This window comes from Primulina huaijiensis, chromosome 4, assembly GCF_012295235.1.
Source record: "Primulina huaijiensis isolate GDHJ02 chromosome 4, ASM1229523v2, whole genome shotgun sequence".
Lineage (NCBI taxonomy): Eukaryota > Viridiplantae > Streptophyta > Magnoliopsida > Lamiales > Gesneriaceae > Primulina > Primulina huaijiensis.
In genome coordinates this window covers 24,419,113-24,433,233 of record NC_133309.1, presented here as the reverse complement: position 1 = coordinate 24,433,233, position 14,121 = coordinate 24,419,113, and the positions used below count along the sequence as shown (strand labels likewise).

Sequence of the window (14,121 nt, the reverse complement as noted above, 5' to 3'; positions counted from 1 at the left end):
ATAACTTTATTGCGTAAAACTTTATCTTTACGATCCAAGATACAAACAGGATACTCAGTATACGATAGAGACGGATCAAGTTCAACCTCATCAGGCTGAATCACATGAGATGGATCGGGCTCATACTTACGCAACATAGAAACATGGAAAACATCGTGGATGCCAGACAAAGACTGAGGCAAATCCAAACGATAAGCGCAAGTCCCAATACGCTCAACAATCTCGTAGGGACCAACGAAACGAGGTGACAACTTACCTTTCATACCAAAACGAACAACACCTCTAAACGGAGAGATTCTCAGAAACACAAAATCTCCAACTTGAAATTCTAGAGGTCGACGACGTCTGTTAGCATAACTAGCTTGCCGATCTTGGGCAGCTTTCATTTTCTGACGAATCAACTGGACTTTATCATGCATTTCTTGAACAATGTCAGGTCCGGTAAACTGCTTCTCACCAAATTCATCCCAACAAAGAGGTGATCGACATCGTCTGCCGTACAAAGCTTCAAAAGGTGCCATACCAATAGTCACCTGAAAACTGTTGTTATAAGAAAATTCTACTAGTGGTAAAGCTTCTTGCCAACTGTCTTTGAAATCCATAACCACTGCTCGAAGCAGATCCTCGAGTGTCTGGATCGTGCGTTCTGTCTGACCATCTGTCTGAGGATGGTACGCAGTACTCATCGCAAGTCGGGTACCCATTTCTTTTTGGAACCTAGTCCAAAACTTTGATGTGAATCTAGGGTCACGATCTGAAACAATTGCAACTGGAACTCCATGAAGTCTCACAACATTTTCAATATACAGACGAGCCATCTTCTTGTACGAATACGTCCTCTCATACGGAATAAAGTGTGCTGATTTAGATAATCTGTCGACAATCACCCAAATGGCATCGAAATGACGAGAAGTACGTGGCAAATGCGTGACAAAATCCATAGCCACGTGCTCCCAGTTCCACTGAGGAACCTCAAGGCTATGCAGTAATCCTCCCGGTCTCATTCGTTCCGCTTTGACTTGCTGACAGATCATACAACGAGACACAAACTCAGCAACATCCTTTTTCATATTCTTCCACCAAAACTGAGGCCGTAGAATATGATACATTTTCCTGCCTCCTGGGTGGATACTATATCGAGTACAATGAGCTTCTTTAAGGATGGCTGTACGCAATTCAGGAATATCTGGGACAACCAATCTACCATTCAACCGAAGAAGTGTAAGGCCCTGTAGGAAGGCGACGTTCATGTGCCGGCGGAGTGGGCGACGTTCATGTGCCACGTGAGGGTGGTGACGTGTAGGAAGGAGAAGGGCTCGTCGACGTTGCCGTGTGATGTTTAGAGAATGGACAGTCGAGGGTTTACGTCCTTGCAATGTATTTGTGAAAAGGAATGTGAATTGTTGTTGGTTTTTTCATTTTTTTTGGATGCTTTGTGAATATTATTATTTGATTCATCATGTTTTGCTATTTTTGTATTTGTATTATTCGTTAATGAAATTATTGTTATTTCTAAATTAATCATATAACTAATGGTGTGAATCTCCTTTGTGTGGATGATTTCTTCCTTAGGACAAGTAATGACAATAGAGCAAGTCTCTGTAATGATCTCACATATTTATATTTGTAAGACGGATCAACTTGGTCTATATTTGAAATGAAAAACAATGTTTTTGTCATAAAAAATAATACTTTCGATTAGTCAGTTCAAATTAAAAATTTGTCTCCCAAAAATGATTTGTGAGAAGATTTTATAGAAGTTTTGTGATGATTATTATGAAAATTTCCAATACAAATATTTTACTTTTATTACGGCACAAATATATTACTATTAATTAATAAAGATGAATTAAAAATTCTTAGACCGGTGATATCAATATGTGAGTTGATTTCGTATTCATTTCGTTCGTTTGATGCATGACACTCACCTCTTGATTACTATATTATACGGGTTAATTACTAGGTCCTGTGAAAAGTTTAAATAATATAAAATTCCTTAAAAAATATTAATAGGATAAATATTTAATAGTTGTGTAAAAAATTCTCAAACAAATTTTTCACATTTACGAGGGGTTTTATTTATGTCTGATTTTTAAAAGCTTTTGCTTTGTAAAAGAATTATTTTTACACATGTCGATTTTTCGGTATATTCATATGTTTCCTTGCAATGTGAGTTACTCCTTTATTAAATGTAGATAATTATGTCTACCAAATGTAGATGTTAGTTTATGTTATATCGAAAGTGTTTTTTTCCAAATTTAAATATCATTAGATTATGTGGGTTCCTAATATTTTTATGGAAGCTAATATATATGTTGTTGATTCAAAAACTAACATTTTACCGCATCATAACATGATAAATACTTCAGATATAACATAAAATAATCTCAAATGCAGTCATATGTATAGAAGAATCCATCCTCTATTATTTTTTTCAGTGGATCTTAATTTGGATTCCAACAAAAGTGAAACAAACAAAGCCATCGATTAAACTGAGTGCATATCTCATCCTCTACTTTCTTGGATTATAAGTGGAGCAAAAATCTTTATTCCAAACAAACTCAAATTTCTTATTGGAGAGACTAACTTGAAAAGCATAATTCCCATTTTCATGTTGTTGCTCCTGGATTCGCATTGCTGAATTCACTAATGATTTACCACACAACAGTAATTCAATAAGTAGAAGTGAATCTATATCTCCTAACCCATAAGGAATCTCATCTATCGACCAAACATTCTTCAGAATCAAGCTTTCAAGGCTTGGGAGGTGGTCTTTTTCCACTTCCCACTTCACCAAATAATCTAACGAAGAATAAAAGTGCTTTAGTCGAAGAAATTGGCCTTCCATTGTCGTCCACTCGGAATTTCTTTCGATACCATTTTCTACTATCTTGAGCACTTGAAGATCTGGGAGAGATCCAATTATGGTCATATTTTCCCAAGGAAAAGGAACTCCTCGTAAAGTTAACTTCTTGAGACTGATTGGAAAAGCGTAGTTCCATATCAAAGAGGGTCTACAAGCATAGCTATATTTATGTAGACCTGTAGAGACTTCTAATTCTTCAAGACTTTGTAGACGAAAAAGATTATTAAGATTAAAACCATCCTGATTATAACTGTCCTCCTCAAAAACAACCATCAATTTCTTTAGATTCACGAGTATTTTGATGACATCTTCAGTAAATATGAAATTGATCACTTTGCCAAGTGTTTGCAGATCACTTTTGTTGATGATTCCTATGTTAGAGGGATCCGATAAATAAAAGGGATGGCTCATTATCAGATGCCTTAACTTCGGCATCCTCAAAATTTCATAAGGTAGTTGCAATATTTTGAGGTAAAACACATCAGCAATTATAGTCTCGAGATTGGGAAGTTTGGATAATGAGGCAAGAAACTGGTCGAGGTGTGAGATAGTGCAGTCTAAGAAAAAAGAAATGTACCTTAGATTGACGAATGCTGAGATTACTCTTGATAAATCTAACCAAGTCACACTGGGTGAATTCAAGACACTGAGGTGCCTAAATTTCGGAGAGAGCGTTGGACAATTCCATGGCTCCACACAGTAGAAAATTGAACGCACGCTTGAGTCTTGTGTATCCCATTCCTCTAAAGTATGTGCACGGAGACGACGCTTTGGGTTCTCTATGGCATCAATACAGACATTTCTTGTGGACGAGACATGATGAAAAAATCCATCTTCTTCAGCTTTTGTTATACAAATCTTCCTCAAGAGATCATGAATTCCGACTGCTACGAGTTCCCCATCTGGCCCTTTCTTGCTCATTAAGATCAGATTTCTATTCACAAGATCCTCCAAACATCCCTTCCCCACATCTTCCAAGCATTTAGACTGATTACTTTGTTTAAGAAATCCCTCTGCAACCCACAACATGATTAGCTCGGAAACATCAATTTCAAAATCTTCCGGAAAAGTTGCAATGTAAAGGAAACATGGCTTTAATCGCAGAGGTAACCAATCATAACTCAAACATAGTATCTTTGAGCATTGCGACGAGATTGTGGATTCTATTGAGCTTATATTTTCCAAAATGCTTTCCCACGATTCCACTTCCATCGTGTTTCCCGAAGAAAGGAGCATTCCTGCAACGACCACGATCGTGAGCGGAAGTCCCTTGCAGTTTCTTGCAACCTCCTTCCCGAGTTCCACCAGGTGGAGAGGACAAGATTCTTTCCCGAAAACCTTTTCCTCAAGTAGTTTCCAACTTTGATCTTCGTTCAAAAGCTTCATTTGGTGGATCGGAATACCGGATGATCCTGCATAAACTGCAACGTCTGATAGCCTCGTAGTTAACAAGATTCGACTTCCATTGTCATTATCTGGAAATGACATCTTCAAATCATCCCAAGCCTTGGTACTCCATATGTCATCAATCACAATGAGATATCGTCTACCGCTGAGATTTTTGTGCACTAGTGTTGCCAATTGGGCTTCGCTCTCACCAGATCGTTCGTTACGATCAGTGGTGTATTTCTTGAAGGATTGAAGAAGCTGCAAAAGAGCATCTCTTCTTTGGTACTCTCCAGACAATGTAGTCCAAGCCAAGATGTCAAAATACTGAGAACGGAGTGAATCCTCGTAAGTTCTTCTTGCTAGAGTCGTCTTCCCAATTCCTCCCATCCCAACAATTGGGATAATTTGGAGTTTAGACAAATCTTCATACACACATTCTTTGATAGCATTCAGATCATCATCAAATTCCACAACCTTGTTCACAGTGACTTCGACTGTGGATAAGTGATCCACAGGAGAAGAAAAAGTTCTGGATCGGAGATCTTCTGCTGTATCTCTGTTCTTCATCTTCGTTGTCTCGTCCCAGATAAAATCAATCCTTTCAAAAGCCATGTCCAAGTCTCTATCCAAGCTCACCTCGTGATCACGATGAGCCTCCGAAGAACTCCTATCATCATGAGTTGTTGATACTGAACCCAGATACGAATCCATGAAATCCTGCGCTTCATATGCAGCGTTTCTGATTTCATTTCCCACACGATCATGTCTTCCACGATGCTTCCCCGAATAATCTTCCAAGAAAGTGACAATGGAATCAACTTTTTCATGAAGGGAAATAATTTTTTCTTTGTGAAGGGGATCGATATGTTGTTCAAGATCCAAAATCTGGTTGATTGATCTAACAAGTGAGAGAAGCGCAGCATAAGCCGCCATGGCCAGGAAGACAAAGATGGACCGAAACGAGAGAAACACTTTGTATTATATCTACAAGTAGTATTTTTTTATTTAATAAATGATGTGGGAAACAGCTATTTATATTTTAGATTTTATTTATTTGAAAAAAAAAAGTCAAAGTCTAATTATTTAAGATACCAAAATTAATTCTTAGACAAGACACATGATTATATTTTAAGAGTGAATTTATGAAAAAAATATCTGTCAATTTATTTACCATTCAATATCTATCAGTTTTTTTTGTATTTTAATATCTGATAAAAGACAAACTTAGCTTTTACTATATATTTTATGTATTTTTACTTTTTTACCCTTTTAATTAATAAAAAATTATATAAATATCAATTTTTGTTGGTCATCTTCTCTTTCCTCTCATCATTCCCAATGCATTTGAATGACCTATAAATTGAATTTAAATATTTTTTATTTTAAAAAAACAAATTCTCAACTAATTGAAATTTTTGAAATACTTAGTTTTACTTGCGAAATACTTAATTTCAATTTTAAAATACTTGATTTAGTAAATGAGATACTCAGAATGGGTATTAAAATACTGGATATTCGAATATGCAACGTATGTTCACCAAATGCTCGCAGTCCATCCAAGATGCATTTGGATTACATGTTCATTTCATTTAATTATTTTTTTAATTTAAAAAAAATTCGCAACTAAGCACTGAACATTTTGAAGTACTTACTTTTACTTGCGAAATACCTAATTTCAATTTTAAATACTTGATTTGGTAATTGAGATACTCATAAAAATTAATAAAATACTTGATATTATAGTAGACAATGTAATTTCATCAAGTACTCGCATTTCTATTCAACAGCATTTAGATGACATGTACATTTCATTTAAATATTTTTTTAATGTTTAAAAGAAAAAAATTCGAAACTAAGCATTGAACTTTTTGAAGTACTTAGTTTTACTTGCGAAATACCTAATTTCAATTTTAAAATACTTGATTTAGTAAATGAAATACTCTGAATGTGTATTAAAATACTGAATATTCGAATATGCAATGGAAGTTCACCAAGTGCTCGCATTTCCTTCTAAGATACCTTTGGATGACAAGTTCATTTCATTTAATTATTTTTTTATTGTTAGAAAAGTAAATTCGTAACTAATCATTGAACTTTTTCAAGTACTTAGTTTTACTTGTGAAATACCTAATTTTAGTTTTAAAATACTTGATTTAGTAAATGAAATACTCAGAATGTGTATTAAAATACTGAATATTCGAATATGCAATGTAAGTTCACCAAGTGCTCGCATTTCCATCTAAGATACCTTTGGATGACATGTTCATTTCATTTAATTATTTTTTATTGTTAAAAAAAACAAATTCGTAACTAGGCATTGAACTTTTTCAAATAATTAGCTTTATTTGCGAAATACATAATTTCAATTTTAAAATACTTGATTTGGTAAATGAGATACTCAGAATGGGTATTAAAATACTGGATATTCGAATATGCAACGTAAGTTCACTAAATGCTCGCATTCCTTCCAAGATGCATTTGGATTACATGTTCATTTTATTTAATTATTTTTTTATTTTAAATAAAAAATTCGCAACTAAGCATTGAACATTTTGAAGTACTTACTTTTAATTGCGAAATACCTAATTTCAATTTTAAATACTTGATTTGGTAATTGAAATACTCATAAAAGTTAATAAAATACTGGATATTCTAGTAGGCAATGTAAGTCCACTAAGTGCTCGCATTTCTATCCAACATGCATTTAGATAACATGTACATTCCATGTAAATATTTTTTTTAATTTTTAAAAGAAAAACAAATTCGCAACTAAGAATTGAACTTTTTGAAGTACTTAGTTTTACTTGTGAAATACCTAATTTTAGTTTTAAAATACTTGATTTGGTAAATGAGATACTCATAATGAGTATTAAAATACTGGATATTCGAATATGTAACGTAAGTTCACCAAGTGCTCGCATTTCCATCCATGATGCATTTGGATGACATGTTCCAATAGGTCGAAAGCTATGAGATTTAATAAAACGACATGCAATTCACAATTGATAAATAATTAAAGAGATTTAATTACTTCACTAAGTTGAATTAGTTTGGCATAGCTTGAGAGGGCATGTTCAATTGGATATGAAATCTCGTCGAAAGCATAGATAATTGTCGAATGAATTAAGTAGATTAGCGAGGGGTAGGTGAACCGAGAGTCCCAACAAATTCATTTCTCATTGAACTTTAATCAATCATTCTAGCTTATTTATTTCATCATTTAATCCTTGAACCATTTCATTGAGTTTTTATTTAATAATCGTAGTAGTAAACAATCATCTGAAGTTTCGGTGCTAAAAATTGAATAACTAAGAATAATAATTGAGAAATACAGTCCATAGAAAATGAAAGTTTTGCTCAATCCCTAAGCATGGAATATTTTGACATCGTGCACTTGCGATTATTGAAAGTCCATGACTATATTATTACTTGACATCGTGCACTTGCGATTATTTCGAGCTTGAATATTATTAATTTTTACTAAGAATTTTACAATGAAAGTTTTGCTCGATTACTAAGCAGGGATTACATATTCATCTTATTTAATATTTTTTGATAAAAAAATCCTCAAATAAGCATGAAATTTTTAAAGTACTTAGTTTTACTTGAGAAGTACCTAATTTGAGTTTGCAAATATTTGATTTCGTAAATGAGATACTCACAATATGCATTAAAATACTGGATATTCGAATATGCAATCTTTCCATGGAAAATTCCTTAGGATACTTATTCATATCATTTAAATAAATAAACATAGTTCATTATTCATCATGATAATAATTCATTATATGCATCAATATTATTTTATTATACTTATTATCAAATTTGAGTTTTCAAATGGTAAAATCAATTATCAGTGGAATCTAATTATATAATACTTGTAACAATTTAGGTATCACATTTTCATTTCACGGATCTCATCATCAAAGGCAACTCAATATTGACTTCAAATTATATATTTTGACACCATCAAATAATCGAATTTGAGTTTTAAATGGTAAAATCAAGTATTCGTGGACTCGTATTATGCATTATTTGTATTAATTTAGGTATCACATTAGATACTTCTCACGTAAAAATAAGTATTTTAAAATTTCAATACTTAGTTGATAATTTGTTTTTTTTTATATAAAAAATATTAAATAAGATGAATATGTCATCCAAATGCATCTTCCAAGGAAATATAAACACTTGGTGAGCTTACGTTACATATTCGAATATCCAGTATTCTATTACATATTATGAGTATCTCATGTACCAAATTAAATATTTGCAATATCAAATTAGGCACTTCTCAAATAAAAACAAATACTTTAAAATTTTTATACTTAGTTGGGAATTTTTTTTTTCTTTTACAGAAAAAATATTAAATGATATGAATATGTCATCCAAATGCTTATTCCATGGAAATATCAATACTTGGTGAACTTACGTTGCCTATTCGAATATCTAGTATTTTAATACATATTGTGAGTATCTTATTTACGAAATCAAGTATTTGCAAACTCAAATTAGGTACTTCTCAAGTAAAACTAAATACTTTAAAATTTTCATGCTTAGTTGAGAATTTGTTTTTTTTTAATTATTAAATTATATGAATATGTAATCCAAATGTATCTTCCATAAAAATACCAATATTTGGTGAACTTACGTTGCTTATTCGAATATCCAGTATTTCAATACATATTCTAAGTATCTCATTTACAAAATCAAGTATTTGCAAACTAAAATTAAATACTTGTCATTTAGGGAGTAAAATAAAGTATTGATATACTCGAATTAGATATTTTTTGTACTAATTTAGGTATCATATTTTGACTTCACAAATGACACATAAAAAATCACTCAATATTACTTGAAACTATATTTTTTATATCCCAAAATAATCAAAATCGAGTCTTAAAAGGGTAAAATCAAGTATATGTGAAATCAAATTAGGTACTATTTGTACCAATTTAGGTAGCACGTTTTTTATTCACAAATCTCATCATCAAAAAATATTCAATATTATCTTCAAATTATATATTTTGACATACTCAATCGAATTTGAGTATTTAAAAGGTAAAATCAAGTGTTAGTGAACTCGAATTATGTATTATTTGCATTAATTTAAGTATCACATTTTTTCTTCACGAATATCATCATCGGCGTCACTTAATATTAACTTCAAATTATATTTTGGCATCCTCAAATAATTGGATATGAGTATTTACGGGGTAAAATCATGTATTATATACTCTTATTAGATACTTTGTGTACCAATTTAAGTATCACATTTTAACTTCACAAATGACACAATCAAAAGTCACTTAATATTAGTTGAAACTTAAGTATTTTCTTACACATTTGAAGTATTCAAATAGCCAAATCAAATATTTGGAACCCGAAAATAGGTATTTTATTGATCAAAATAAATAATTTTTCTAATTCAACAATGAGTGAGAAACTGTATTTTTTCAAAAATTAGATGACATGAATAAGTCATCTTAATGCATTTTCAATGAAAATACCAATAATTATTGAATTTATTGTGATAGCTCGAAGATCCAGTATTTTCTTACACATTTGGAGTATTCAAAGAGTAAAATAAAGCATTTAGAACTCCAAAATAGGTATTTTATTGGTCAAAATAAATATTTAATCTTATTTCATGTTGAGTTATGGCATATGTTTTTTTTAAAAAAAAATAAAATGACATGAATAAGTCATCTTAATGCATTTTCAATGAAAATACCAATAATTATTGAATTTATTGTGATATATCGAAGATTCAGTATTTTCTTACACATTTGAAGTATTCAAATAGCCAAATCAAATATTTGGAACCCGAAAATAGGTATTTTATTGATCAAAATAAGTAATTTTTCTAATTCAACAATGAGTGAGAAACTGTATTTTTTCAAAAATTAGATGACATGAATAAGTCATCTTAATGCATTTTCAATGAAAATACCAATAATTATTGAATTTATTGTGATAGCTCGAAGATCCAGTATTTTCTGACACATTTGGAGTATTCAAAGAGCGAAATCAAGTATTTGAAACCCCATAATATGTACTTTGTATGTCAAAATAAGTATTTACTTTTATTCCATGATAATTGAGAAACAATATTTTGTTAAAATTATATTTTAAATGGAGAAAAATGATATAATTTTTGTGGATAAAATAATATATTTATTTAAATAATAAAAGGTAAAAATGTAAAGTTTGCTTTATGGGTAGTTAAAACTAGATGTATAGATTTGTCAGGTATTGATTTCTAAAAAATAATGGCTAGGTACTGAATTTTAATTGAAACATTGGCAGAGGCATTTTTTTGAAATTTACCGATATTTTAATGTGATCATATTTTTTTGTCAGACCAATAAGAACCCCAGAATTTAAATTATTTAATAATATTATTTCGAATTTTTTAGAATAAAAAAATAAGAAATATAAATTGCTTAATAAATAAAACAATTGAAGATTTTTTTTATATTATTTATCGACATTTTCTGTCCAATAAAGAGATGACACACATTTTATAATATGATTTGTTAGCGTGTTCAAATATGACACCTAACACATTTTATTGATTTTGTTTCTTTTTTTTTAATTCATTATTTCGAATTTGTCGTTTAGTCCATCGTTAATTTTCACAATTATAATATACTAAATATAATCAAATCATATTGTAATATGTAATAATTTCAAAATGAGTATGACTAGTTGCTAATTTTTTTATAATTATGAATATAAATTAAATTAATTAAAAATATATATATTTAGACATACAACGTGTGAAAGGGTGGTCAAATTAATAATTGTGCCAGTTGTTTCCCATTTATATATAAAAATTAAATAAAAGATTGGTCAAATTAATATATACAATGCATCTCTCATTTTAAATTTTAATATACAGTCAAATGTATGACATAAAATAATGGAAACAAAATTAATAATTATGCCAATTGTTTCCCATTTTTATATATAAATTAAATAAAAGATTGGTCAAATGAATGTATACAACGCATCTCTCATTTAATATCATTAAATGATGCGTAAAAATTTATACGAGAAAATCTCATTATATAATATATGAAACTGATTTTTTATACGTCTTATAAATATAGATTTATGAGATTGTTTTATAGAAAATTTATTTTTATTTTTTAAAAAAATAAATTTTATGCACTCTTAATTTTGCATAGTTGTTGTCTCTACATGAATCCTAGCCGGAGGTCTACACTCATGAAGCCATTAAAGGCATTATCGTGGTAAGCTTTCTTCAGTCTGTATTTAACAAGAACAAAGTTAATTTGGGTATGGAAGATGCAATTAATAATATAATATAATATAATATAATATAAAAAAATAAATAGACTGGTTTGTGGAAGCTGGGATTTTATTTTTTAATTAATAATCACAAAAAAGATAAAAGTTATTTTAAAAAAAGTAGTCCAAGATATAGAGCTCAAAATGGATCGTGACGTAAAAATGTCTTCTCTTTTTATTTATCTGATATATGTTAAACTTAGTTTCTCATCTGTTTTTTGTTCACCATATGTTCAAGTTGGTCAGACAAGTAAATCTTACAAATTTTAGATATCCAAGGATATTTTATTATTCTAGTATTCCCTAAGTTTGTTATATTACTCACCAATATCAAATATTTGGCATCTAAAGTCCATTTTGATATATGTTTTTCAATCATTTGTGATGTTCATTCAGATATAGCAATCGCAATACTGACCTTCATAATCTTGATTGGCCTGTAAGTGATTATGTATCACATATCATCATCTTTCGCGGTTAAATGAGGCTACATTATGATTTTTCAGTCGTCAAACACTTTTTTGGAGAACATGAGAATTTTGCTGAATGAAACCATAAAACAATGAAATCTTTGATCGAGAACGACTTTTTTATATCAATTGTTAGGATAAGCTACAATGTTTATAGAGGTTAATATAAACACCTCAAAAAAAATTTCTGATCTCATCTTTTCTTCCTCTCCTTTTCGATGAGATGTGATGAAGAAACCCATCTTTTTCGGCTTTAGTCATACAAATCTCCCTCCACATATAATGGATTCTAATAGTTTTGAGTTTTCCATCCTGTCATTTCTTGCCCACTAAGATCAAACTTTTACTCACAAGATCCTCCAAATAACATTCTCCCACGTCTTCCAAGCATTCAGACTGATCACCTGGCTTAAGAAATCCCTCAGCAACCCACAACATGATTAACTTAGAAACATCAATTTCAAAATTTTCTGGATTAGCAGCAAAGTAAAGGAAACATGGCTTTAGTCGAAGAGGCAACAGATCATAACTCAAACATAGTATCTTTGAGCAGTGCAACACAATTGTGGGTTCTGTCGAACTTATATTTTCCAAAATATTTTCCCACGATTCTTCTTTTGGCATGCTACCGGTAGAAAGGAGCATCCTTCCAACTACCACAATGGTGAGTGGAAGTCTCCCACAACTTCTGGCAATCTTCTTCCCTATTTCCACCAATTGGGAAAGACAAGATTCTTGTGCAAAAACCCTGTACTGAAGTAGTTTCCAACTTTGATCATGATTCGGAAAGTTCATTTGGTGAAAAGTACCTGAACAATACCTCCAATATGATGTTTCATCCTATAAACTCCTCATTTAATAAGCCTCTTACACAATTTGCATGTGATCCAATCTATTTTTTTTTATTATACTAACACCTCATATTCCCAAACAACATCATTATACTACAAAAAAAGTGTTTTTAGAAGTGGTTTTTGAGGAGCAATTTAAAAACGCTCGTGTTACTTAAACAGTTTCTATTTCCTTACTTTTAGGAGTGGTCCCATAACTGCTTTAGTTGCGCAATTTTTAATATCGATTTGTATCAACCGCTGCTATAAATTTCTCCTATTGATGAAAACTACTCTAATTGAATATTTTTAACAGCGGTTTCACAAAACCGGTGTTGTGGACCGCTCTTATGGCTTTGTTTTTTTAGGATTGATTTGAAAATTATACATATTAAATACATTTAGTATTGGTCGTATAAACCGTTTCTATACATTGCTCTTATTGATATAACTATAAGAGCATTACGGAAATTGCTCATATTGAAGACATGTAGCAGCTGTTTTCACAGAACCTGTGTCGTGGACCGTTTTTATTGCTCTATTTTTTTATGATTGGTTTAGAAATTGTATCTATTGAATGCTTTCAGTATTGGTCGTATAAACCTCTTCTATAAATAGTTCTTATTGATATTATTATTAGGAGCATTCCGGAAACTGCTCATATTGAAGACATGTAACCACGGTTTTCACCAAAACGTCGTCGTGGAGCGCTTTCATTGCTCTAGTTTTTTAGGATTGTTTTTAAAATATATCTATTGAATACTTTTTAACTTTTGTTTTATATACCGCTAATGCAAACTACTCTTACTGATATAAATTTCTATGTGTTGTGTTATTCGTCACACATCAAGAGATACATACAATATGGGTGATATAGATGATATTGATATAATGCATTTTGTTGATATCAATTTTTCTAGTATACAATCACTGTTAAGTGATATAAATGGGGAAGAATTTCAGGTAATGTGCAAGTGTATTGAAATATTTTCCATTAGCAATGTTTAATTTCCTGATTTGGAGCTGACGTTAACTTAAAGAAGCGGCCACTTGTCAACTTGATCCCAAAATATGAGTATGTTTGTTGTGCAACAATATAAGTTTTAGAGTTCCGTGATTGTTTTATTTCTTTAAACTTAGTTTTATCCATTATTTTTATTTATCTACTTTTTAAAAATTTAAAATCACTATCATAATTTAAAATTTTGAATATTTAATTCATAATGTCCTGAAAATAATATGAAACTTA

At 30.7% G+C, this 14,121-nt stretch overlaps 1 protein-coding gene across 2 annotated transcripts; it reads right to left on the bottom strand.

Moving 5' to 3' along the window:
• Nucleotides 1-2,485: 2,485 nt before the first annotated feature.
• Nucleotides 2,486-5,257, bottom strand: LOC140975658 (putative late blight resistance protein homolog R1A-10). 2 transcript variants are annotated; one of them, XM_073439499.1, is made up of 2 exons: nt 3,444-5,257; nt 2,486-2,978 (listed from the first exon to the last, which is right to left on the bottom strand). In XM_073439499.1, exons 1-2 carry the CDS (start codon nt 5,186-5,188, stop codon nt 2,513-2,515), a joined length of 2,211 nt encoding a protein of 736 aa, XP_073295600.1. In that variant the 5' UTR covers nt 5,189-5,257; the 3' UTR covers nt 2,486-2,512. The 2 variants fall into 2 exon arrangements, with proteins under 2 accessions (XP_073295600.1, XP_073295599.1); XM_073439498.1 differs by having other exon boundaries at nt 2,486-3,014; nt 3,444-5,256.
• Nucleotides 5,258-14,121: the final 8,864 nt, after the last annotated feature.